The sequence below is a fragment of the Stigmatopora nigra genome, chromosome 4 (assembly GCF_051989575.1).
Source record: "Stigmatopora nigra isolate UIUO_SnigA chromosome 4, RoL_Snig_1.1, whole genome shotgun sequence".
Classification (NCBI taxonomy): domain Eukaryota; kingdom Metazoa; phylum Chordata; class Actinopteri; order Syngnathiformes; family Syngnathidae; genus Stigmatopora; species Stigmatopora nigra.
Window position 1 is genome coordinate 17,864,444 of NC_135511.1, and position 27,693 is coordinate 17,892,136.

The window sequence follows — 27,693 nt, forward strand, 5'->3', positions numbered from 1 at the left end:
TTTTTTTTAGGTGAGTGGGGGAAATAAGAGTGTTAGGTTGGTTGGAGACTTGTGGGAAATTTTTGTTTGGAAAATAATTCGGGTTTAGAGGATTGTCTTTGATGTTTTGTTAAAGGAGTTGATTTTATTAAGGTTATTGATGTGTTTTTGATATTTCCCAAATATCATTATTGAGCCAAATGTATTATAAATGGTACATTATTTTTTTCCCTGATGAAAACATAATTATGAGAGAAAATACAATTTTAAAAAAATGTTGTCAAAGTGGTGGCCCGGGGGCCAAATCTGGCCCGCCGCATCATTTTGTGCGGTCCGATAAAGTAAATCATGAGTGCTGACTTTCTGTTTTAGGAACAAATTAAATTGAATAGTATAGATATGTATTCAATTTCCTGATTTTCCCCCCTTTTAAATCAATAATTGTCATTTTTTAATCCATTTTTTTCTGTTTTTTTAGTTCAAAAATCATTTTGTAAAATCTAAAAATATATTTAAAAAAAACTAAAATAAACATTGTTTTAGATCTATAAAAAACTGAATATTCAGGGCTTTTAATCCAGTTTAGTTAATCAATTTATTTAAAAAATTCTAAATATTATATCTAAAATGGTTAAAGGGATCTTTAAAGGCTCATAGTTAATTTAATTTCTATTTGCTGTCAATTTTTTATTATTTTTTACCGATTTAAGTAGTTAAAAATAAAGATAAACTTGTTGAAAATGAATATTTACAAAATAGTTTATGTACATTTGAAATAGTTTTTAACTTTAGGAAAAATCCTTCAACAATTGACCATGTTTATTTTCATGTGTTAAACTCCTCAGTGTTCAATTCTGTCAAAACGCCAATATTTTGCGAGCAATAGCGACCTCTGAAATAGCTGCAAATGCTATTTTGGCCTCATCTGGTGGTTCGTGGCGGCACCGACGGCCCCGAGGGAAGCAAAACAGTGGGCAATTAATGCCCACGCTCGCTTGGGCATCTCTCTGTGCTTCAACACGCTAGCTAGCGGCCATGCGTTCGCTGTTTAAGCGCGAAAAGTAAACACAGAGGTTAAAAATAGAGTAAACAATGCAATGAGCCTGCCATTTTTTGTTGTTGCGAAAACATGTTTGCATCAATGAGAGCTTAAATCGTCTTTGATGTTTACAAAATGCAGAAAAGAGCTTAATTAGGGGGACTATGTCGTTTAAATGAACCACGTGTGGTGAATTCAATTGCCCGAAATCCTATTTGCGCTTTTACTAAGGACTAAAAAAATCTCTTTGATGTGTTTAGTGACAGTTTTATGACATGTGAGGGGGCGGTTTTTTTTTTGCATGGTAACGTGCTTGTAACATAACATAAACAAATTTAAATGAACTTGGTTTTGGATGCAGACACACTCAAAAATAAGTTGAATCTAACCTTACACTAAACTTAATTCTAATTTTGTTTTAAAATGTGATACCTTTCTTCTGGTTCTATTGGCCCCGCCTCCACCCTGACTTTCAGATGCAACCAATCGAGGGTTGTTTGCTTTTGTATTCCCTTCAAAATATTCTGAGAATGATGCACACAAATGTCCTAAAAATAGAATAGCGCACGACCAATTGCCAACGAGAAGTAGTGTATATACTCCTCTCATATTAGCGAACAAGCTCCGCCATTTGCAATGACTAACGTTAAAAAAAAACACTGAAAAAATTCAACGCTCCGCCCAGTGCTCATATATCATTACACATTAATCAAAATTTGTCTTGTATCTCAATATAAATGTGCCCAAAATTTTACTCGCATCTCAATATAAATATTTGCCCGAAATTTTACCCGTATCTCAATATAAATATTTGCCGGAATTTTTACCCGTATCTCAATATAAATGTTTGCCCGAAATTTTACTCGTATCTCAAAATAAATATTTGCCCGAAATTTTACTCGTATCTCAAATTGCTCATATGTTAATGCTTTAAAAGAACTCTGAAAAAATATATATTTTAAAATTAACAAGCTTGTTTAGAACCAAAAAACAATTTTTGCGCTATTAGAAATATCTCTTTTGACAAATGTTTGTTTATTAACTCACTTGTTTATTATGATCCGACCACTGTTTTTTACCATCTTAAAAAAATTCAAATCTCTACGTTATACGCTTTGGACAAACATAGCGAGAGAATCTTAACATACACACACCCATAAATCACTATTTATAGATAAATCATAGAAAAAAATCATAGTGAATTCGCAATAATCAAGGGATGACTATTGTTTATCCTCTCGGTTTGTTATTTACACCTATTACGCTAAAAATAAAGAGAAAGATGGTATTCCAGGTTTTTAAAAAAAGGCTAATTGATAACTCGAGATACAAAAAAAAATGTTCAAACTTTCTTCGTGTGAGTTTAAAGACCAAAAACTTTTGAGTGTCCTCATGCTGCACTCACTTGAGTGCTCTTCTATTCCTCCCCTCGCTCACTTGTCTCTGGCGGTTTGACCAAAGTTCCGCTGCTAATACACCAAAGATGAATAACGCATGTGCCACTTGTACACGTCTCAACACGCCGCCGCCACAGCAGTCTGGCAGCACACGTTATTGCGAGAGTACTTTTACGGGTGTCGCCTTCTTCCGCACGGAGAGCCCGTCTCACAATACCGGGGACAAAAACTCTTGCGTGATACAATACAGTAGTACCTCTACTTGTGAAATTAATTGGTTCCTGGTACTGTTTCTCAACTTGGATTTGTCTGAATTAGAAGCGTATTTTGCATTTAATTAGCATAATTTGAACTACTATCTTTCATACTAACCCCCAAATCATTAAAAATGATAAAAAGTAGACTCATTTTGCATGAAATGTGTATGTATACACAAAAAAATGAATGGAAATGGTTTATTAAGCCATTAAAATACAGTAATAACAAAAAATACAAAGGCGAGTGGTAGCTGAGTAAACATACATACACTTAAAAACAAACATAAACTTAAAAAAAAAACATTTTTTCTATTGAATGTGAATCCTGTGATTTTTTTTTTTTAAATACCGCCTATAGCACAGGTGTCAAAGGGGCGGCCTGGGGGCCAAATCTGGCCCGCCGCATCATCTTGTGTGGCCCGAAAAAGTATTTTTTTTTATTTTCTGTTTTAGGATCAAATTAATATGAAGAGTATAGTTGAATATTAAATTTCCTGATTTTTTCCCCCTTTTAAATCAATAATTATCATTTTTTTAATCAATTTTTTCTGTGTTTTTAGTTCAAAAATAATTGTGTAAAATCTAAAAATATATTTTAAAAAAGGTAAAATACACATTATTTTAGATCTATAAGAAACTGAATATTCCGGGCTTTTAATCCAGTTATTTTAATCCATTTATAAAATAAAAAAATGTAAATATTATATCTAAAATGGTCCAGCTCTTTTAACCTTAATATTTTCTATGTAGAACCATTTGTATATATCACTCAATACTTTAAAAGTTATATTAGTAGTTTGAAACTATATTTGCATCTTTACAGTCATTCATATGAATAAATTAAACTTTTTTTGACCATAAATTTTCCACCGACGACTACTTAGTCCCTCCATAAATGCGATTGGCGTCTTCCGAGTTTACAACATCTGTAGCTCACCTTTTCTCTATAATTTGTCGTTAAAAACAAGGTGACTGGCTCTTTCATTAAACTCTTGCACAGCTGTTCAGACTCTCCGGCATTGTATGGGAAAAAAGAGCCGAAAAAAACTGGAATGCTGTTGGGAAAGAGTCGTTTACAACAATGGCTCTTTTCACTGATCCATTCGATTGTTCCAGGCTGGTTTGATAAAGTGAAGTCAGGTGACTTATAGACAACTAGGGGGAATACTAGATGTTGTTTCCTTGGCAACTGGTGGCAAATTTGGGAGTTAAGATGTTGCTGTTCCAACTAAAATGAGCTTTAGGCTTTTTAGAAGAAAAAAAAGTGCAAATGAGAGAAAATGATGAAAGAGGAAAGTTTTTTTTTTACTTTTAGAAGAACAAATTGCAATTGGATCAGAACATGAAGGACTTTTGAAGCTTCTAATGTAGATTAAATGGCCTTCAGATCCTTCCAGATGCCACCATCTTGAAGGGGTCGACCACCTGTGGCACTCTGCCTTTAACTCATACTGAATCTGATAGATTGAACTTCGCTAACCCATGAGGCGTTTTTCTTTTCTTGGTGTCAAAGTGGCGGCCCGCGGGCCAAATCTGGCCCGCCGCATCATTTCGTGCGGCCCAGGAAAGTCAACCATGAGTGCCGACTTTCTGTTTTTGGATTAAATTAAAATGAAGAGTATAGATGTATATTAAATTTCATGATTTCCCCCTTTCAAATCAATAATTGTCATTTTTTAATCAATTTTTCTGTTTTTAGTTGAAAAATCATTTTGCCAATCATTAAGCTAAAATGAATATTATTTTAGATCTATAAAAGAACAAATTTCCAGGTATTTTAATTCAGTTCTTTTAATCCATTTATTTAAAAAAATCTAAATATTATATCTAAAATGGGTTAGTATACTTTTTAATCTATTTTTTTCTGTTTTTAGTTCAAAAATAATTTTGTAAAATCTTAAAATATATTTAAAAAAAGCTAAAATAAACTTTGTTTTAGATCTATAAAAAACGGAATATTCAGGGATTTTAATGCAGTTCTTTTAATCCATTTATAAAAAACAAAATCTAAATCTCTAATCTAATCTAAACTAATCTAATCTAATCTAATCTAATCTAATCTAATCTAATCTAATCTAATATTGGTATGTGAGAGGAGTTCACATATGCTAATATTGTTATCAAGTTCCAGGTATGAATAAAAAAAAGGTACTTAGGCTAATTTAGCATTGTTTTTAAAGGGAACTACACAGTCACCTCTAGAGCCAGCCCTCGTTGACATTTTGGATTTTTTTGGTAGAAAATCTTGCAGTGGAGGAGGAGCTTTGTTTCGGAATATTTTGTCAACTAAGGTGGCATCTGCATATTTTAACAGTATCGTCCCAGTTCAGGGATTTGTATTTTTATTGTCGGAATGCTTACTGGAGGTATCCACTATGCAAAAGCAAACCCTTATGAGCATTATATCATTATTTTTTTGCATAGTTTCAATAGTTTGGGATGTGTGAATCTTGATCATTAATTTTTTAATACACTTTGACAAGATTCAATAATTCAATACGTAAAAAAAAATATGACAGTACCTTGAAGCCTCTGCTTAGAATTTTAACTGTATTTCTTGGCAAATTGGTTAGCATTAGCATTTTTTGACTTGTTGACCTTTGAGTCCGAGATTTGACCTCTACTGAATTCCAGGAATTTCCTCCCTAAATAACTATTTTAATTGTATGTTGAAATAACTTCACAACTCAACTTAACCCTCATTAAAACCAGCGTCCGCTCGGGGGATTGGTCACAGAGCCTGAACTAGGTAGAAAGTTAGCAAACACGTCGCTAATTCGCTCATATCTGTCACCCTTAAAGCTACGGCGCATGTTTCTGAGTTGTGTCTGGGGACTTTGAATTAAAAACACCCGTTAAATAACGACTTGGCCTCGACTAGGGTTGTTCATCAACGTGATTGGTCAATGACAAAAAGCTCCGTGAGGGGGTGACGGGTGAACTTTGGGCTTTTGTGAAGCGTGACCGTGGACATTCGCCATGTTTTCTTTCATGCCTTTGTGGTTTTGATGGATTAGGATGTTCACCACCAGCCCAGATCCTTCTTTAGGGGGAGGGGCTAGTTGAACATTTATTATGGGTTGAGCTACAGTGGCACCATCCTTCTTAAGAGAATCTCCTTGTTTAGGGGATGGCAATATTTTATAAGAGCAAGGCTAGGGTTTTTCCTATTTTTTGTGGTCTTTCCCATGAGAAAAGGCGGACATTTTTGCTTATTGGCCTGTGCTAGGTGCCAAAATAGGAAGAAATTGTTGTTGTGTTTCTGTCTTGTGAGTTTGTATGTTCATCCCAGGCCTGTATGGGTTTTCTATGGATACTACTACTAATACTACTATTGCTACTGCTAACACTACTACTATTGCTACTGCTAACACTACTACTATTGCTACTGCTAACACTACTACTATTGCTACTGCTAACACTACTACTATTGCTACTGCTAACACTACTACTACTACTACTACTATTGCTACTGCTAACACTACTACTACTACTATTGCTACTGCTAACACTACTATTGCTACTGCTACTACTACTACTACTACTACCACTACTATTGCTACTGCTACTACTACTACTACTACTACTACTACTACTACTACTACTACTACTATTGCTGCCACTATTACTATTGCTACTACTACTACTGCAACTTTTATTACTGAAACTTTTACTGCTACTACTACTGCAACTTTTATTACTGAAACTTTTACCTGCTACTATTACTGCAACTTTTACTGCCACTACTACTGCAACTTTTACTGCTACTACTCCGGTTTCATCCCACGTTCCAAAACATGCATGCTAGGCTAAATTGCCCCGAGCTATCATTGGAAATTGTTCAATTTAAAAAAGAAATCTCCTAATTCAGCTAGGATAGGCTCCAGCACCCCCCGCGACCCTAGTGAGTATACTAAAGTGGTTCAGAAAAGGAACAACTAAGAAAAGACTCATTACATTTATATTAGAAGTCTTTTTTTTCAATTTTTAAAGATGGATTTGTCTCCAAAAATATTGTCTTTCGTCATTTTTTCTCACTTGGTTGTATTTTGTAAGAATCAAAGGACATTGTAACTCAAATATGGACAAATAAAAAGTCCTTGAAAAGAGACAAACGATGTACTTGACTCTACTACGACTCCCATTTGGCCAAATATTTCATTCTTACGCTTTGTCAGTGCCAACTCACTCTTAAGATTTTTCTCTCAAAATGTATGAATTGAATGTGAATGTCTTTATTGTCATTGTACAAGTACAAAGAGATTTAAAGGTACACACAAAGTATATAAATGGATAAAAATAACTGGTTTAAAAGCCCTAAATATTCAGTTTTTTTTAAATCTAAAACAATGTTTATTCTACCTTTTTTAATATATTTTTAGATTTTACAAAATGATTTTTGAACTAAGAACACCAAAAATGGATTAAAAAATGACAATTATTGATTTAAAAGGAGTAAAATCAGGAAATGTAATATACATCCAAACTCTTCATTTTAATGTAATCCTAAAACAGAAAGTCGGCACTCATCATTAACTTTCCCGGGCCACACAAAAAGATGCGTCGGACCACATTTGGCCCCCGGGCCGCCACTTTGACACCTGTATCGTAAAATGTGGCTTTTACACCAAGATTGTCGTCAAAGCAAAATATAAAATAATTTTCCTCTATAGCATTTTGCCCTTAAATGTTGAACTTCTCATTTTATGGCAAGAAAAAATTCAATTAGCAACGGAGCAAAGCGGCCATCTTTTTTTTTGCGCAGGCAATTGACACGCTGCCTCATTTGCCACACGAAAGACGCTGAAGTAGGAAAAAGCGCTTGATGTGGCGTTGACTTTCATAAAAAAAAAAACCCTTCCGTACTGCATTTCTCTGTACAACTTCTGTACAACCCGTTTTTTTTCCACCCACTTTTTTTTCAAAAGCAAAGGATGTTCAAACAGTTCCCTCGTGAACTCGGTCGGGCACAAGTCGGATTCCCCCCGCTTTCATCTCCCGCTTCTTCGAGGCCGTCGCCTTCGTTTAAAGGCTCAAATTATTCCCCACACGACTTAGAAGTGAACCCCCGACATTTTTTCTCCCCTCCCCTGACACCTTGTCACCCAATTTTCCATTAAAAAGCCAAACTTAATGATGGAATTCATCCTGGTGAGGATGATGATGATGAAGATACAGTGGTTCCTCTACTTAAGAACATTTTGTAACTTGAATATTTCTTAAGTACCGTATTTTCACGACTATAAGACGCACTGCATTTTAAGTGTGTGTGTATGTATCCGTGTGTGTTTTCCGTGAGGGCGTGTATGGGATTTTTAGTGTGCCTTATTGATTTTCTCAGAGTGCCTAAGCGAGTCCACCTCTTCTTCCGCTTGTTTACATATTACTATTTAACATAACTGCTGCACTTTGTAGCCGACGGCCACTAAGCTAACTCACTCTGGCAAATTGTAGCAGTTTGGCTGCGTCAGGCAAGACCCCCATGGATAGATGGATGGATAACTTTTGAAACAAGACTACTATTACTGCTACTGCTACTACTACTACTACTACTACTACTACTACTACTACTACTACTACTACTACTACTACTACTACTACTACTACTACTACTACTACTACTACTGCTACTACTGCTGCTACTGCTACTGCTACTACTAATGCTACTGCTACTACTACTGCTAACACTACTACTGTTACTACTACTGCTACTACTACTACTACTCCTACTACTGCTACTGCTACTGCTACTGCTGCTACTGCTACTGCTGCTACTACTACTGCTACTACTACTGCTACTGCTACTACTGTTACTACTACTGCTAACACTACTACTGTTACTACTACTACTACTACTACTACTACTGCTACTACTACTACTACTAATTTTACTGCTACTACTACTACTATTTTTACTGCTACTACTACTACTTTTACTGCTACTACTACTATTTTTACTGCTACTACTACTACTTTTACTACTACTACTACTTTTACTGCTACTACTACTACTTTTACTGCTACTACTACTACTTTTACTGCTACTACTACTACTACTACATTTACTGCTACTACTACTATTAATACTACATTTACTGCTTCTACTACTACTAATACTACATTTACTGCTACTACTACTACTACTGCTACTACTACTACTTTTACTGCTACTACTTCTACGACTACTACTACTACTACTACTACTACTACTGCTACCACTACTACTGTCACTGCTACTACTACTGCTACTGTTACTACTATTACTACTATTACTACTACTATTACTACTACTACCACTATTACTACTACTACTACTACTACTACTACTACTACTACTACTACTACTACTACCACTATTACTACTACTACTATTACTACTCTTATTATTACAACTATTACTAATACTACTGCTACTACTAATGTGTCCATTTCTGGAAATGAAAGATGGAATTATTACTGTACTCCGCTTGGCTGGTTTTCCTCCAGATTGACCGGGATTTGTGGGTCAATGTTACGGCTGAAAACAAGCAGACTTTTCATCCTATCACATCAAAGCAAACGGCAAGCGGGAGCGACCTTGACACCCAACACATTTGTTGAATAACTGGAACTCCTTTTCCCTTTCCAATGTACTCAAAGTTTAGCTTTAATCATCTCCACTGCCTAGATTCGACTCCCCATGCCTAGAATTGACATCCTTGAGTGACCTGACTGTATTTTCATGGCTAATTCTGGACTTGAGCGTCTCTCGCTTTGGACAAACGTTGCCATTAGTTTCCAGTTTCTGAAGTCTTGAGAATGTCGAGGCATCTTCTCATGCTCTGGTTTCTTCCTGCCATGAAAAAAAACAAAAAAAAACGGAAGCCATTTCCTTTACGGGGGACGCAAATAGTCCTCTCGGAGTATCCAGTTATCAAACATGTGGACAATTGCCGTCCGAGTCCAGTCCCGCTTTCATATTCCATTACAAAGTCAAAATAGCTCGCGGCGGTACTTCGCCCGCAGCTGTTTTTAACGCTAAAATAATCCGGCGTGGTTAGCGGAGCGTGGCTAAATGTGGACGTCGCTGTCATGGAGTCGGAACAGCAACTGCTCTCAACACAGAATCAAATAAATTGTTAAAACTCTTGGCATATTTTCAATCAGACTTTTTCATGGAGACGATGGAGACGGACATTTGCCCGTGTTAACGTTTTGTGTAAAATTTATCATACAATTCTGTGCTAAAAGGTTTTTTGTGTGCAAGATGTGGATACAAAATTTGTAAATAATGAGTTTAGGTCACGTGTCAAAGTGGAGGCCCGGGGGCCAAATCTGGTCCGCCTCATCATTTTTTTGTGGCCCGGGAAAGTAAATGATGAGTGCCGACTTTCTATTTTAGGATCAAATTAAATAGATGTATATTATATTTCCTGATTTTCCCCATTTTTTAATAATAATTCTAATTTTTTAATCAATTTTTTCTGTGTTTTTAGTTCAAAAATAATTTTGTAAAATGTAAAAAAATATATTTTAAAAAAAGCTAAAATAAACATTGTTTTAGATCTATAAAAAATGGAATGTTCAGGGCTTTTAATCCAGTTTTTTTAATCCATTCATTTAAAAAAGATCTAAATATTATATCTAAAATGGTATCAAGTTGACCTTAAAGCGGCCTGCGAACAAACCCGACTCTGACACATTGTTATTTAAAGCGAATTTGTTCCAAAAATGATGATATATACTAAATATTGTATTTTTACTTAACTTTTAGGGTGTACGTTGGTCACTGTTTATGGTTCAACTGGAACAGGTGATTAAATGTTAAGCCCCACCCCTTTAAACTACCTGTTTTTCGTTAAAATTTCGTATTGATAGTAACAGAAGTGAGACATTTATTTATCTATTCATTTTTTTGCAGAATATTAGGAGATTTAAGTCATAGTTGGGCAAAAGTCCTAAAATCATGCAATTAAAAACATTACTAATTTTTTCATCAGTTGTTCAGGGTCCGCAACTTTTGGTGTAAAAAAATCGATTTTGGAACAATTTTGGAGCTTTATTTGATTCCTACTGATACAATTTTGATGACAATGACTGTATTAATATACCTGTCATATTTTTAATTTAAAAAATCCAATTGACATTTTTTTCAAAACCAAAAGTGTGCCATTGGGAACCACTGCACTAGATGGCGCTGTAGGCAACCGCCCATCTCACCTAAACTAATAATAAAAACACAGAAGCAACACATTAACATTCATTTTTGTTAGAATCGTATGGTTTTGAACAAGTCGAATCAGTACATCTACTTTTGCATGCTTTTTGGACGACCTCATCATACCTGTACTAAAGGCCATTAGCCCCGCCCCCCCTCCCCTCCCCCACCTTTACCTCCATTCCAGCCATCTTGTGGCCACTAATGCATTCTTATTTGTTCCTGCCTTGTAATAAAAGCCCTTCCTCCCCTTCCTCATTGTTTCCTCACTCAGCACTTGTCTGGTTTACTGGACTCACTCACAGTGGTGTTGGGTTACCCTTTTTTCTTTCCCTCTCGCCCTCAAACACACCCACCCACACAAACACACACACACACATAGACAATATGCCTTTATTTCTTTTCTTTTATACTATAACTACTCAACTATACCTCCTACTTCATCATATCATTGAAATGACAGATGTTTATTATCCGCCTCACAATTCCGAGTTTAATCCCAATCCCCCCCATGCCTGTGTGGGAACCAAATCCCAATTTTATCTAGACCACTGGTGTCAAAGTGGTGGTCCGGGGGCCAAATCTGGCCCGCCACATCATTTTATGTGGCCCGGTAAAGTCAATCATGAGTGGTGACTTTCTGTTTTAAGATCAAATTCAAATAAGGAGTATAGATGTATATTAAATTTCCTGATTTTCGCCCTTTTATATCAATAATTGTCATTTTTTTAATCAAATTTTTGTTTCTTTTTAATCAATTTTTGTGTGTGTTTTTAGTTCAAAAATCATTTTGTAAAATCTAAAAATATATTAAAAAAAGCTAAAATAAACACTGTTTTAAATCCATAAAAAACGGAATATTCAGGGTTTTTAATCCAGGGTTTTTAATCCATTTATTAAAAAATCAATTATTGAAATCAAGTTGACATTAAAGCGGCCCACGAACCAACCCGACTCTGACACCCCTGACATATGCTAATTGCTATCGAGAAGTTGCTCTGGCTAATTTAGCATTGTTTTTGAAGGGAACTACACAGTCACCTCTAGAGCCAGCCATTGTTGATGTGTTGGAATTTTTTGGTAGAAAATCTTGCAGTGGAGGAGGAGCTTTGTTTTGGAAAATTTTCTCAACTAAGGTAGCATCTACATACTTAATAGTATCGTCCCAGTTCAGGCATTTGTATTTTTTTAATATTGTTTTTTAAATATCTGCATATTTAACTGTATTTAAATATCTTTCTTAGAACCCCCACTATCATCACCACTCACCACCTAAGTCAATCTTCACTGTACATAGTCATTAACACCACCAGAATCAATCCACATAAGCGCCACGCGCACTCTGGGCCGTCGAGGGCGCCGTTATTTGCATAAAAACCCAGCAGTGAGCGCCCGCCGGAAGGATGTATGTTGAGCCGAGGGGGGGGGCGGAAAGCCTTTGCAAGGAGAGCACTAAGAGGATTAAATATACCCGTTGACACCCGTACATTTTCAGCGTGGAGGCGAACAAGTAAATCGGATCCTTCCGTCCGGAGGGTTGAATGTACACGGCGAGCGGCGACGTTTTGACGTGTTTGGGATGACGGGCCAAATGTGTAAACACATCCGGAATTTGGCCCCGAGGGGACGGTCGGCGTTCAAATGGAATGGCGTGTATAGAAGAGTGATGCCAAGGAAGGATGGAGGGCAATTATTATGAAATTGATACATGGATAGGATGATTTTATGTCTAGATCAGGGGCCGTTTTAATGGCAACTTGATTTTATGTGGGCCGGACCATTTTAGATAGAAGATTTCATTTTTTTTTTGTATAAATGGATTAAAAACCTGGAATATTCAGTTTTTTTTTATAGATTTAAAACAATGTTTATTTTAGCTTTTTTTAAATATATTTTTAGATTTTACAAAATGCTTTTTGAACTAAAAACACAGAAAAAATGGGTTAAAAATGACAATTATTGATTTAAAAGGGGGGAAATCAGGAAATGTAATCTACATCTATACTATAGATATTAGATATATTTAGTTTTTTTAATGGATTAAAAGAACTGGATTAAAATCCCTGAATATTCAGTTTCTTATAGATCTAAAACAATGTTTATTTTAGCTTTTTTTTAATATATTTTTTTAGATTTTACAGAAAGATTTTTGAACCAAAACACAGAAAAAAATGGATTAAAAAATGACAATTATTGATTTAAAAAGGGAAAATCAGGAAATTTAATATACACATATACTCTTCATTGTAATTTGATCCCAAAACAGAAAGTCGGCACTCATGATTAACTTTCCCGGGCCACACAAAATGATGTGGCGGGCCAGATTTGGCCCCCGGGCCGCCACTTTAACACATGTGGCATACCTGAACTCCCATTACTAAACCTCTTGGCCATTCATGTGGACTGACATGGATTTGAACCCAGATCTCCCTCTCGTTATCTTTTATTTTTAAAAATGGCATATTCCAACACAATTTTGCTCTGGCAATTAAGTCATTTTGACTAATACTTTATAAAAATATGCTTCAAACATTTGACAAATAGATTACCTATTCTTTCTCATCAAAAATATGTCAAAACCAAGGTGATTAAATGTTTAAAAACTGGAATTTCACCTACAAGCTTGGACATTATTCTTTCTTTTCTACCTCTACTTATTGAATCATAGTTGCCAGATAAATATGTCAATGGCTGTAAATATTTGAGGAATGAAAAATTAGTATTTGAAGATGGAATAAAGAAGAATTTGTGAAATAAGTTTTGAAGGGAGGAATTAAGGTTGAAAAGAATGGAAGTCAATTGTATTAAGAGACTTTAAGGAAGAAGAAAAATAATACAAAGATGATAAATAATCTTTCTTTGCAGCCTCATGAAATCCAGCAGCAGGGCCATGCATTATTAAACAGTGGAATTTGTGTGGGTGTGTGTGTTTGTGTGGGTGTTTTAGTGTGTTTGTGGAATTGAGGTTCCCTTTAAATGCATCATTTGTTGGCAGAGTTGACAACAAAATACGTCTTTTTAACGGCTCCCCTTGTATATGAATTATGAAATCTTTGTTTACTTTGCATTAAATGCTAAACGCTACCAGCCGGTTGCCAGATAAGTCGGCTAGAGGGGGCGAAGTGGCACATTTTGGGTTTGGATTGGAGGATTTTAGCTCTTAACTAGTTAAAATATGACTAACTGTATGTTATAATTGGAATGTTGAATTATTTTTTTGGTAATTTGTAAGAAATTGGAATTTACTTTGGAAAATATTATCGTATTTACTCGTCCAGACTCTTAAAATAGCCTTAAAATCGTTGAATTTGACAATTTCTCTGGTATAAGCCGCCCCTGATTCGCAGTTTTCACCTCCATATTCATGGTTTTAATAAATTTGGAATTTACTTTGGAAAGTACTACCGTATTTACTCGCCTGCATATAAGCCGTACCCTTATAATTGCTTTGAAATGGTTGAATTTGACAATTTCTCTCGTATAAGCCGCCCCTGATTCACAATTTTCACTTCCATATTCATAGTTTTAATAGGGAGTACAAATCTCTTACTTTGAAGGGAACATCTTAAGAAAAACATGTATTTCTGAGATACTCTATGAATCAAAAGTACATTATTAGGGTCATTATCATAAGAAATTAATTCATTCAGTAATGCTTGTTTATTTACTGCAAAACTGAAAATAACCAACAAATTGTAAATGTTACATTGCCAAAATCTAGTAATAACAACTCTTTTGCGAATATAAGCCTTACCCTTAATTCAGTCATTCTTTTTTAGTTAAAATAAGGCTTATATGCGGAAAAAAAACAATAATTAACATTTTTTCCCTATTTCTGTACATTATTTTTCTTAAAAAGAAGTAAATATTTATTATTTTTTCCGAAAAGAAAGTCTTACCCTAAGAACAATTTTTTCCAACAAAAAGTAAAGTCATTTGTACCAAAAATAATCCATAAAAAAAAAAATCCAAGCCCGAAACCCAATGAGTCATTTTTCCTCTAGGGAAAAACATGCTCCGAAATATCATTATCTTTTGTGTTTGACTTTTCTTTTCTTATTAAATCGTTCTTTTTTAAAGCGTATGTCACTACAACCTCATTTTATTAGATCTGAAATATTTCCAAAGGTTTATTTTGACTCATATGTGAATTATCCCTATTGGTTTACATGCTATTTATTCAATCCCTTCATTTCCCTAATAAGACAACCTATTGTAGCCCCCCCCATTCGGCCATATTAGGTGGGGCCAAGGGGGGCTATTATAGTGCTACATATCTTTTTGTGTCCTGGTAAATGGGTTAGCATGAACTAGAATAATCTCAATGGCTCCCAGTGAAGAAGAGTGGTAGTATAAATATACTTTGATAGCATGGCGCTAGCAGATGTTTCTCTACGATAGCGTCTGAATTAATCATCCGGCTCTTGAAGTCTATTTATGAAGCCCGGGACTTTTTATTCCCTTTCTGATCCAGAAGATTTGTCTTCCAGGGTCATAAGAGACTGGGATGGGATCTAGAGTCAGGTTAGGTGGGTTGCTAGGAGAAGGAAGCAAAAAAATGGTTAAAAAATCACAGTCAACATATGTTTTTGATCATTTTAGATGTATATAACAACTTTTGTATGGGATTCATTTATTTTTTAAGTGTTTTTTTGTAAAAATTGATCTGGTTTTAGACATTTTGGCTTTAATCCGGATCGTTTCAGTCACTGGTAGTGGACAAAAATGTCATCGTTGATTGCTAATGTTGTTGTGTGTCAAAGTGGCGGCCCGGGGGCCAAATTTGGCCCTTTGGATCGTTTTTTGTGGCCCAAAAAAGTCAACCATGAGTGCTAACTTTCTGTTTTAGGATCAATTTTAAATGTAGAGTATAGATGTATATTAAATTTCCTGATTTTTCCCCTTTTAAATCAATAATTGTCATTTTTAATCAATTTTTTTCTGTTTTTAGTTCAAAAAACATTTTATAAAATCGAAAAATATATTTTAAAAAAAGCTAAAATAAACATTGTTTTAGATCTATAAAAAACTGAATATTTAAGCATTTTAATCCAGTTTATTTAATCCATAATTGTAATTTTTTAATCCATTTTTTTGTGTTTTTTAGTTCAAAAATATTTTTGTAAAATCTAAAAATATATTTAAAAAAAGCCTAAATAAACATTGTTTTAGATCTATAAAAAACTGAATATTCAGGGATTTTAATCCAGTTCTTTTAATCCATTCATCTAAAAAAAATCTAAATATTACATATAAAATGGCCACGCCCACTTTGGGTAAAGTTTTAGACTTTTAAGTGGCCCGATGTGATTGTATATGGACTATATATATTATATATACATTAAAAACGACAACAAATATCAATTTAGATGTTTTTGTTGGAACACTGAGGGATTATTTTTGTTGTGGTAATATTTACGGGAATCAAAGTACTCGATAATGTTCTGTAATACAGATACATTTGAAAATATGCATTAAATGAGGACATTGCCAATGGAAGATGACATCAAATTATATAAAAAGCAGGTGGTGGCTTTTGTCTGAAATGCATTTCTCGTCTATAGAATGAATGAATGTGATTTTCCCATCTGGCACATTTGCAGACATGAGGCTAATTAGCGTTGTTAGCGGACGGAGGGGGGGCTGGGGGGGCGTTGAGGGGGGGGGGCATTGGCATTCCCATCATGCTCCGAATGACCCCCAAAGTATTCGAGAACATTTTTATCCGCGCTATTCCGATGGAGACCAAACAAAGTCCTTGTCAAAGTCAAACACACTTAACATTTTTTGCTCCCTAATGTATCATTACTTTTCAAATTTAACTTTTTGGGATTCTGGGGAAGACGGCTATTTGACTTTGAGAACTTTGGTTCTTCTTTTATAACAACATGATGGTGGTTTTTAACCAATTACAGGTTTTTATTTGAGGTCCAGCTGATTGGAAATCGGGTTTGAATGCATCATTTTGAGGTTTTTATGATGTTTTTAGGGTGTTTTTAGGGTGTTTTTAGGGTGTTTTTAGGGTGTTTTTAGGGTGTTTTAGGGTGTTTTTAGGGTGTTTTTGGGATGTTTTTAGGGTGTTTTTGGGATATTTTTGGGATGTTTTATGATGTTTTTAGGGTGTTTTTAGGGTGTTTGTATGGTGTTTTTAGGGTGTTTTAGGGTGTTTTTAGGGTGTTTTAGGATTTTTGTGGATTTTTTTTGGATTTTTTAGGGTGTTTTTAGGGTGATTTTAGGGTGATTTTAGGATGTTTTTAGGATGTTTTTAGGATATTTTTAGGATGGTTTTTAGGATGGTTTTTAGGATGTTTTAGGGATGTTTTTAGGGCGTTTTTAGGGTGTTTTTAGGATGTTTTTAGGATGTTTTTAGGATGTTTTAGGATGTTTTATACGGTTTGATGATGATGTTTAATATGATACGGTCATTTATTTCAAAATAGAGAAAAGATAAACATATAAAACACTTAACAAAATGTATTTTGACATCTATGAATGAAATAGAAGAAAAAAATAACCCATATCTTGCCTGAAAATGACAAAAACTCACTCAAAAAGGAATGACTGAATGAAGGGTACGGCTTATATGCGCAAAATACTTTCTATACTCTTTTTCACCAGTAGATTTCGCAAAGTAACATTCACAATTTGTTGGTTATTTTCTGTTTTGCAGTAAACAAACAACCATTACAGGATGAATAATGTACTTTTAATTCATATTGTGTCTCAGAAATTCCAAATGTGATGATTTTTCTTAAGATTTTCCCTTCAAAGTAACACATTTGTACTCTTTATTAAAACCATAAATATGGAGGTGAAAATTGTGAATCAAGGGGAGGCTTATACGCGAGAAATTGTCAAATCAAACGATTTTAAGGCAATTTTAAGAGTGCGGAGGGAGTAAATTCAGTAGTATTTTCCAAAGTAAACTCCAACTTCTTACAAATTACTAAAATATTGATTTTAAGGCAATTTTAAGGGTACGGTTTATACGCAAATGCGGCTTATATGCGAGAGAATAAAACACTAAATCCAAATATGTGTAATCTGGACAACTCTAGTTTGTACTTTAGTACTTCTATGCTATTTTTAAATATCCTAAATATACTCCTCCTACTTTTAACTGCTAACGAGTACACGGCACCCTCCCCGAAACAAGAAACTGTAAACAATTGCAGGTTGGTTGAGCTTTTTCGCTCGATAAATTTGCCGCGCTGGCGCCTCCCTCGTGCCAACGCTCTTCTAAATCAAGCGTGAAACCGCAATGGCCCTCAAGGGGGCCGAACCAAATGAACCCTGGATGGCGTTTAATCAACGCAACCCAGCTAGGGGTCCCGCTAAGGGGCGATCTAATCTGGCGGGGGGGCCGCCATTGCCCTTTAACGCCGGAGCACTCGGCTCTTGCGGCGAGGAGGTCACTTAATACCGCCTCCGGGGGGGTCGACTCGGGGGTCAATGCCATTTTGCGGCAAGGTTCGGGATTGGAAGGAGGCCCCGAGGAGGACTTGTCCGGAATGGATTGACTTTCTATGGCGTTTGCTTGCTGTTAGCAGCTACGCTAATTTGACACTGACACTAGTGGAGCGTAGCGGTAAAGCTATTGGGGAGGGGTCGGTTTTATTATCAACCTGGGATCTTGTTATGGGATTAAATGGCTTCCTTGGAGGATATAATTAATGGAGTTTTTTCGCGAATTTTTGCTAGGATACATATTTGCGGATTTTGTAGGACTACAATTAAAAACATATATTAATCAAGCATTTTACATGACAAAATTTCAGTAATTTTTAGTTTTTTTTTTGGCTGGCCATTTTAATTGTCATTTAAAAATGCAAAATCATGTTCTATAAATATTTGTTGCATTTTGAACCTTGTCAAAATGTGTTATTATTTTGAAAGTCGACTAGATCACTTACTTCCTTTTCAAAAACACGTGTCATCAGTTTTTTTTAGTCGATGTGCGTCCACCAAAAAAAAAAAAAATGTAATTTTTTATTTATTTCTCAACAAGTGTTGACTCGTGAAAAAAAAATCAAAAATATTATAAAAATATTCATTTTTGGTCACTTCTCTGGTAAATGCAACTATAAATGTTTTTGTGTCGATGTGCGTCCACCAAAAAAAAAAAAACATTTTTTAAATTTTTGCTTAAAAAGAATTCACTCGTGAAAAAAAATCTAAACAATTATGATAATATTCATTTTTGGACGCTTCCCTAGTAAATGCCACTAAAAAAATGTCAACGTGCATTCACCAAAAAAAAAACATTTTTTTATTGATTCCTTAACAAGACCTAACTTGTCCAAAAAAAGCAAAGTCATTATAAAAATATTCATTTTTGGACACTTCCCTGCTAAATGCCACAAAAAAAATGTCCCAAAATCTGAAAATCTCTCAAAAAAATCTTGTTTTTTCACCTTTACTGGTTCCGTCCAATGAAATGACGAATGACCGATTCCCAACTGGGACAATTAATCATGTTGAGTCAGCAGAGGGGAACTAATGTGATGATGTGTTCTATTTATATCCGCACCAACGTGGCTTTAATTGCGTGTTTGAGGGCCAACATCTGCACACACTCACGTGCCACGCCACGCCACGTAGCCGCCAAATGGGAATTGCCTGGCGCATTTGAACTTTTAGCACGCAGATTTTCGATCATGACTGGCGCTGGCACTGCAGAGACGCCGCCGCGCATCATAAAATGTCCACGGGGCGGAATTATGACTCATGAGGGTTATTGATTGAGAAGCTAAATCAGATGTGAAGATTGTAAAGAGATTTATTTATCTCTGCTTTTCCACGGGGGAACATATTGATTCGCCACGTCGGGAGCTCACGGCTATCCGTATACTTTTAAAATAGCTATCTATGACTGGATTAGTTTAGATTGGATTATATAACTTTATTCATTTTGTGTTTTGGGAAATTTTAGTGTCACAGTTGTAAGAGGGTGAGAATACAGACACAGAAAAAGACATTTTAGACATAAATAAAAAGGTAAGAAATAAGTTAGGACATAAATAAATAAGGGTGTTGCTGATGGAGGTGAAAATTTTGAATCAAGTGGAATATTATATGGGAGAAATTGTCAAATTTCAATGATTTTAAGGCCAAATTTAAGGGTGCGGCTTATATGCGAGAAAAATATTTTTTTGGTCAGGTCAGAAAAAGGCATGTATATATGTATGTGTATATATGTGTGTATATATGTATGTGTATATATCTATGTATATGTATGTGTATATATGTATGTTTATGTATGTGTATATATGTATGTATATGTATGTGTATATTTGTACGTATGTGTGTATTTATGTGTGTATATGTATCTGTATATATGTACGTATGTGTGTATATATGTATGTATATGTATCTGTATATATGTATGTATATGTATGTATATGTATGTGTATATATGTATGTATATGTATGTGGATATTTGTATGTGTGTATATATGTAAGTATATGTATCTGTATATGTATGTATGTGTATGTGTGTATATATGTGTGTATATATTTGTGTATTTATGTATGTATATGTATATGTATGTATGTATATGAATGTGTATATTGGTATGTATGTGTGTATATATTATGTATGTGTATGTGTGTATATGTATTTACATGTGTATATATATACACACATATATATATATATATATATATATATATATATATATATATATATATATATATATATATATATATATATATATATATATATATATATATATATATATATATATATATATATATATATATATATATATATATATATATATATATATATATATATATATATATATATATATATATATATATATATATATATATATATATATATATATATATATATATATATATATATATATATATATATATATATATATATATATATATATATATATATATATATATATATATATATATAAATATATATATATATGTGCACATAGATGGTGAAATATGATTACTTTCTCACTTAATAAAAATAAAACAAATTATTTTTCTGTGATGACTTTTGGTCTCCTTTTTAACAGTTTTATTTTTATTTTTTAATGTGACAGGACAAGTCGTCATGGCGACCACAGCCCTGTCGTGAATGCACATGCCACGACAACATGGTCATCTGCTCAGCTGTCCAATGTGCCAATCCACAGTGCGACTTCCAGAGGGTAACACAATTATAACATAGTAATTTTAAATAATATAAAAATGTTGGGTATTTTTCCCCTGTAGCTATGATAATGTTATATATTTTTTCTTATTTAGTATATCAACAATTAATTAACATGATGTACATTGTAAAAAAAATCATAGCACACATCTTTTGTCAAATTATAATATTTTATTAACTGTAATGGTTATTTTATACTAAAAATAATTGATTTAAAATATAGATAATTTGCTTCATGATAATCGTGCATTGCTCCAATATTATTTTCTTCCCATTTATGAACAAACATTTATTTTATGTATTCCCTCAAGTAGATTTGAGATGGTTTAGGAAACAATATTTCACGTTTATGTAATACATAATGCAATCATATTTATTTTTTGTCACGCTAATCCGTTTATTTTCTGACGCAATTCTCTCATGTCTCCATCTGCTGTCCTCTTAAATTGACTTGTCGCCATACAATAATGCCCCTCCTTTTGCTATCATATATTTAATCCCTTTAAAAACAAATTGCAGTCCAAAACTATCTAAAAATCATGAATTATTGTTTTAACAACCGTATTTTCAGCACTATAAGACGCACCTTCCTTCCATAGATAGCCTGTTAAAACTGTTTACATATATAAAGCACACCACATGCATGAAATGTCATCCCATAATAAACCAATCTCCATCCATATTTATTTTTAAAAAATACAATCGCAAATTTTATTTCATGTCGCCCATAGGGGGAGCGTTTGCGGATTCCCGCGGATCAATGCTGTCCACAGTGCGTCCCCTCCATCGAAGGATCGTGCCTCTATGAGGGCGTGACCTATGCTGTAAACTCCGCCCACCAACACCTGCAGATTTTGGTCTCCGCATGTTTTTGAGTGTTTTGTTCTGTTTCTTACAGCATGATAGTCAATGGAGTCGTTCGCTGTGTATGCTATGCCACTGCTCTGGAGGCGTGGCCAACTGCCTGCCACGCAGTTGCCCCGCCCTCACTTGCCCGGAAAACCACACCCCTTTCACGGCAGCTGGAGAATGCTGCCCGAAATGTGCTAGCAATGGCGGTAAGTACATTTATTTAGCATCTAAATTAATTAAATCAGTTAAAATGTGTGTTTTTGGAGTCAGGAGGCTTTTCTGCCTAGCAACAGTAACTAAGGAGGCCAGATCTTTTGTTATTGGTCAACTAATAAAACTATAGTATCTTTTTAGGTTGAAATTCTTTCAAAGCAAATGGTAGATTTTCTGCGTAATAGCAATTTTTGAATTTTCAAATTAATACAATAATAATATATTACACTAGGAACATCAAGGATTTTTGGGGAAATCAAAATGACCAAAAATGGTCTCATCAAACCAGACTTTGTTTATGTACAGTGGTACCTTGAGATAAGAGCTTAATGCGTTTCTGGATTGAGTTCGTATGTCAAATTTACTCGTAACTCAAATCATTGTTTCTCAGAGAAATTAACTAAAAACGAATTAATTGGTTCAAACCCTCTGAAAAAACACCCAAAACAGGATATTGGATCAGAAAAACATTTTTATGTTCTAATTCGCCATCTATTAACCAAGTAACAAATAACTAGTGGTTTAATACTACTAAAATGTGTTTAATAGCATTAAAATTAGACAGAGAGAGACTTTTTGCATGGTAACGCGCTTGTAACATAACAAAAACTTTTAAAAGAACTTGATTTACAAAGCAGACACTCAAAAATATATTTAATCCAACCTTACACTAAACTTAATTCTATTCTGTTTGAAATTTTGATACCGTTCTTGGCTCTATTGGCCCCGCCTCCACCCTGACTTTCAGATGCAAACTCTCAAGGGTTGTTTGCTTTTGTCTTCCCTTCCAAATATTCCCAAAATGATCCTCACAAATGTCCTCAAAATAGGATAACGCACAACTACTACAAGTAGTATATACTCCTCTCGTATTAGCGAACAAACTCTGCCATTCTGCACTGTCTAACTAGAAAAAAACACAAAAAAATGCAAAGCTCCGCCCAGTGCTCATTAAAACATTACACAAGGAAACCCATTTTGCCTGGCTAGCTATGCTAGCCACATCTACCAAACATTATATTGAGTTGGTACATAAAAAGTACACATCTATTACCTACCCGTCAAATGTTTCATTTTTATTTCTATCACTCTCCACTTCCTGGTTCCCTTTGGGCCCACAGTGATGACATCATCACACATATTCTCCCGCACTAAAAATGAGCAAAGCACTCCCATCGAGTCAATTCATTATGAGCTCTGCTTTTATAACATCAGTAATATTCCTTTATTCGTCCCGAGTGCCCGAGAGGATGTCGATACGGCACCCCAGACGATGGACGTTTGCCAGTCTTGGTTTTCTCGATGTTTCTTAGTCAAACTATTGTATGCTAATGTGTGGAAGATAGAGAGGAAGCGGCATTTTAAGCGGCTAATAGCTACTTTTTAGGATTGAAGTGACAATTGCAGCTCAATAATAGCCATTTTTGCGATTTAACTTTAATTTTAGACTTTCAGAACTTGTGGCTTATCTCAGTTGGGATGAATCATCTTAATGTCAAACATGTTTGGATTATTTTGTGAGTTTTTTTCATTCATAGGTTGTTCGAGGACATTTTGAAATTGATTGACAAACTGTTTTAAGGGACTGTTGGGAAATGTGATGGTTTTAAAAGTGTCTATTGGAAAGAAAATGGCAGGTTTTTGGTGGTTTTTCAGGTGGGTTCTGGAATTTTTTGGGGGTGGGGGTTCATTTTGAAACAATTCGAAGGGAAAAAATTCCACAGTTCTCTTTAAGGGGTGCCAATGGGGAGGTCCTAGTGGTTTATAGAGACCCGGTTTAAAGGTGACCCAGTTTATGAGCCTAATACCGTCTTGGCCCGAATATTAGACGATGGTTTTTGGATGGAAATAAGGCCGAAAAATTGTCAGTCTTAGGGTTTAGTCATTTTTTCCTAAATGGTGTCAGATATCTTTAAAGCTAATGATAAACACATTGATGTTTAATGCAATGATTGCATTTTTTTTTTAATGTTTTAATCACAAGCGATTGGTTAATTTACATTTCCTAAACCAGAAGCCATTTATTTACCAATGTGATTGCACTTTACATATTTAAATATTCATATATTTAGATGTGATAGACAGTTTTTGCATGATTTGAATTAGGCAACAATTGCATGCTGTTTCTCTCTTATATATATTGTGCAATATCTTAGATTATGCAATGTTTACTTTGAATAATTTACCTTGCCAGTATGTGACTTTATAATTTCATATTAATAATTTATGTTTTTACTGAGAAAACACTTTGTGGAGTAGCACCACCAATTTTGTTATACACAACTGTGTATAAATACAATAAAAGCTTTTAATTTTTGTTATTTTTATTTTTATAATCATTTGATGCAGATATATCGTCAATATTTTCCATGGAAAAATTAAATTTAGTCTTCAAAAAGTCATTTTCCAAACTCGAATCTTGCAAAAAAAAATGGTGTCGTCTTATATTCAGACCAATATGACTATGGGCTTCACCACCACATATTTGTTCATTTTTTTGCAGATTCTTGCTCCTGGGAGGGTGCCGTGTACCAAGACGGCGAGGAATGGCATCCTAGCCAATGCTCCCGATGCATTTGCCACAGCGGAGACGTCCGATGCTCCGCAGCGGAATGTCCGCGAGTAGCCTGCAAATCTGTAAGTCCTAAACGCCACCACCCATTTTTTACCCGTTTTTCTTCATTAATTGACATCTGCTCTCCCTCAGAATGACAATTTAGTAATCCCATCTGGTCAATGTTGCCCTCAATGCGTCTCTGACCCGTGTTTATCTGCCGGGAAGCAATATCAGGTGAAGTCAAGTCTTTTTTATTTAGCCCGCCGGGGGACATCCGGAGAGGAAATCTAACCTTGGTTTTATCGGTAGGATGGCGAACAGTGGCAAAAAGATGTTTGCACCACCTGTGTGTGCGAGGGTGGTCATTCCAAATGTCATGTGAACATTTGCAAGCCTGTCATCTGCGATAAGGTGAGTTTGCAAACACACTGATTGCACAAAAACAACAAAAAACGCACAAATAGAAGTCAGGTGTAAGCAGATACATATTTGCTGTTGCATGGTATAATAACAAACATGTATTTTGGAAGTTACCATAACAGGCAAGACAAATATTGTTGGTGGGATATATTTTTGCATGGCAACGCGCTTGTAACATAACATGAAGAAATTTAAATTAGCTTGGATTATGATGCAGACACTCAAAAATAAGCAGAAAGTTCTCAAAATGGATTCATATGATATGATATGAGGAATTTCTAATGATAGTTGTCTTTGGTTTAGTTTTGTAGCTTTTTTTTAGCAATTTCTGGTAGATTTTGAACTGTAAAAAATGGTCTCATCCGTTTTTATACAGTTAGAAATATCCTGTATATTCGTGTAATTTAAGCAATGATAGTTGTCTTTGGTTTAGTATGTTTTTGTAGCTTTTTTAGCAATTTCTGGTACATTTTCAACTATAAAAATAGTCTCACCCATTTTTATACAGTTAGAAATGGACCAGAAATTTCTAGAAAGCTAAAAAAAAAAACTAAACCAAAGACAACTATCATAGCTTAAATTACACGAAAATACAGGACATTTAAAATAGCCTTTTTAGCTGTAAAAGGCTACAACAATCAGAACCTGCTAACAAAAATATTTTACCTAAATGACGGGCAGTTACCACAAAACAAAACTCAGAATTCCACTACAAGATAACCCGAACAATGTAATAACCGCAACATGCTGGATCATATTTGCAAAAGCTAAAAGAACACGTTAAATAAACACATAATCGAGTATCTGCTACCAGAATGACGGACACTCACCGACCAACTAAATCGTAATTGCTTTTAAAATAGCCAATGAATGCTAAAAACAAATAATGATAGCACGATAACCAGATTGATCGACCAATAAACTGGACACTAATAAACCAATAAACACCAGAAGTACTAGAACCTTCTCCATAAACGTAAACATCACTAAATTTCCATTATTATAGCCACATTTGACACAAATAAATCAGAATATGGACAGCTACACCCCGATTGGCTAACACAAACATACTCAAATATTACTATACATATACTATATGACATACAATATTAGATTACATAAATTTATTCATCCCGTATTCGGGAAATGTCCCTGTCACAGTCGCAAAAAGGGTGAGAATACAGACACAGAAATGTACAATATAGATATAAATAAATAGGTCATAAATAAGTTAATAAATAAATGAATAAATATGCATTGATATTTGGCGGTGAGGAGATTCTCCCGCATTTTGGATGCACCCTGAGACTTTGCAAATAGATTGCGCGGGAAGACCTTGCGGTATTGTTTGCGTCTCACCCGCAAATACCCACGCACACTCGCGCCGATTCACACAGTCTGGCTGACATTTAATTCGCTGTTGTAAGCAATTTTTGTGGGTATCGGCATCTCGTTAGGAACAAACTGACAAGGCCGACAAATCAAATGTCATGAGAATGGAGAATTACAGCAGAAAGGCCCTTCCCCACATTGTCTGTCACATTGTTACGACTGACGCGGTAATGGCTAGGGCGGCTTTTATCCTTTCATAATTCCTCATTTTATTCATGGGATTATTTATCATACTGCGGTAGCTAGAGCTGAAGAAGTGGGCAAAACAATTTGGGTTTGGAAATAAATCAAAATGGCCTCTTGCACTTTGTTTGTTGGAATTGTGAGCAGTATATTTCTTAACTGGCTAATAGTTTTGGAACTAAAATTAAATCAATAGTAGACATAAGTAGTCAACATAAATAAGTATAAATAAATAGTCAACATAAATAAGTAGTCAACATAAATAGTAGTCAACATAAGTAGTCAACATAAGTAGTCAACATAAGTAGTCAACATAAGTACTTAACTTAAGTAAAAAGTCAACATAAATAAGTAGTCAACATAAATAAGTAGTCAACGTAAATAAGTAGTCAACATAAGTAGTTAGTAAACATAAGTAGTCCACATAAGTAAGTAGTAAGCATAAGTAGTCCACATAAGTAAGTAGTAAACATTGGTAGTCCACATAAGTAATTAGTAAACATAAGTAGTCCACATAAGTAGTAAGCATAAGTAGTCCACATAAGTAAGTAGTAAACATAAGCAGTCCACATAATTAAGCAGTCCACATAAGTAAGTAGTCCACATTAGTAAGTAGTCCACATAAGTAAGTAGTCAACATAAGTAAGTAGTCCACATAAGTAAGTAGTCCACATAAGTAAGTAGTCCACATAAGTAAGTAGTCCACATAAGTAAGTAGTCCACATAAGTAAGTAGTCCATATAAGTAAATGGTCAACATAAGTAAGTGGTCCACATAAGTAAGTAGTCCACATAAGTAAGTAGTCCACATAAGTAAGTAGTCCACATAAGTAAGTAGTCCACATAAGTAAGTAGTCCACATAAGTAAGTAGTCCACATAAGTAAGTAGTCCATATAAGTAAGTAGTCCACATAAGTAAGTAGTCCACATAAGTAAGTAGTCAACATAAGTAAGTAGTCAACATAAGTAAGTAGTCAACATAAGTAAGTAGTCAACATAAGTAAGTAGTCAACATAAGTAAGTAGTCCACA

The 27,693-nt window shown here is 34.6% G+C and overlaps 1 protein-coding gene across 1 annotated transcript in view; it reads left to right on the top strand.

Annotated features, from left to right (window-relative positions):
* fras1 (Fraser extracellular matrix complex subunit 1) overlaps positions 1-27,693 on the top strand; it is a 109,976-nt gene that overhangs the window by 13,185 nt on the left and 69,098 nt on the right. Inside the window, exons 3-8 of the mRNA XM_077715544.1 lie at positions 20,937-21,044; positions 21,778-21,870; positions 21,945-22,104; positions 24,615-24,748; positions 24,819-24,902; positions 24,978-25,079. Of these exons, the coding sequence (XP_077571670.1) occupies positions 20,937-21,044; positions 21,778-21,870; positions 21,945-22,104; positions 24,615-24,748; positions 24,819-24,902; positions 24,978-25,079 (681 nt within the window). The remainder of the gene's footprint in view (positions 1-20,936; positions 21,045-21,777; positions 21,871-21,944; positions 22,105-24,614; positions 24,749-24,818; positions 24,903-24,977; positions 25,080-27,693) is intronic.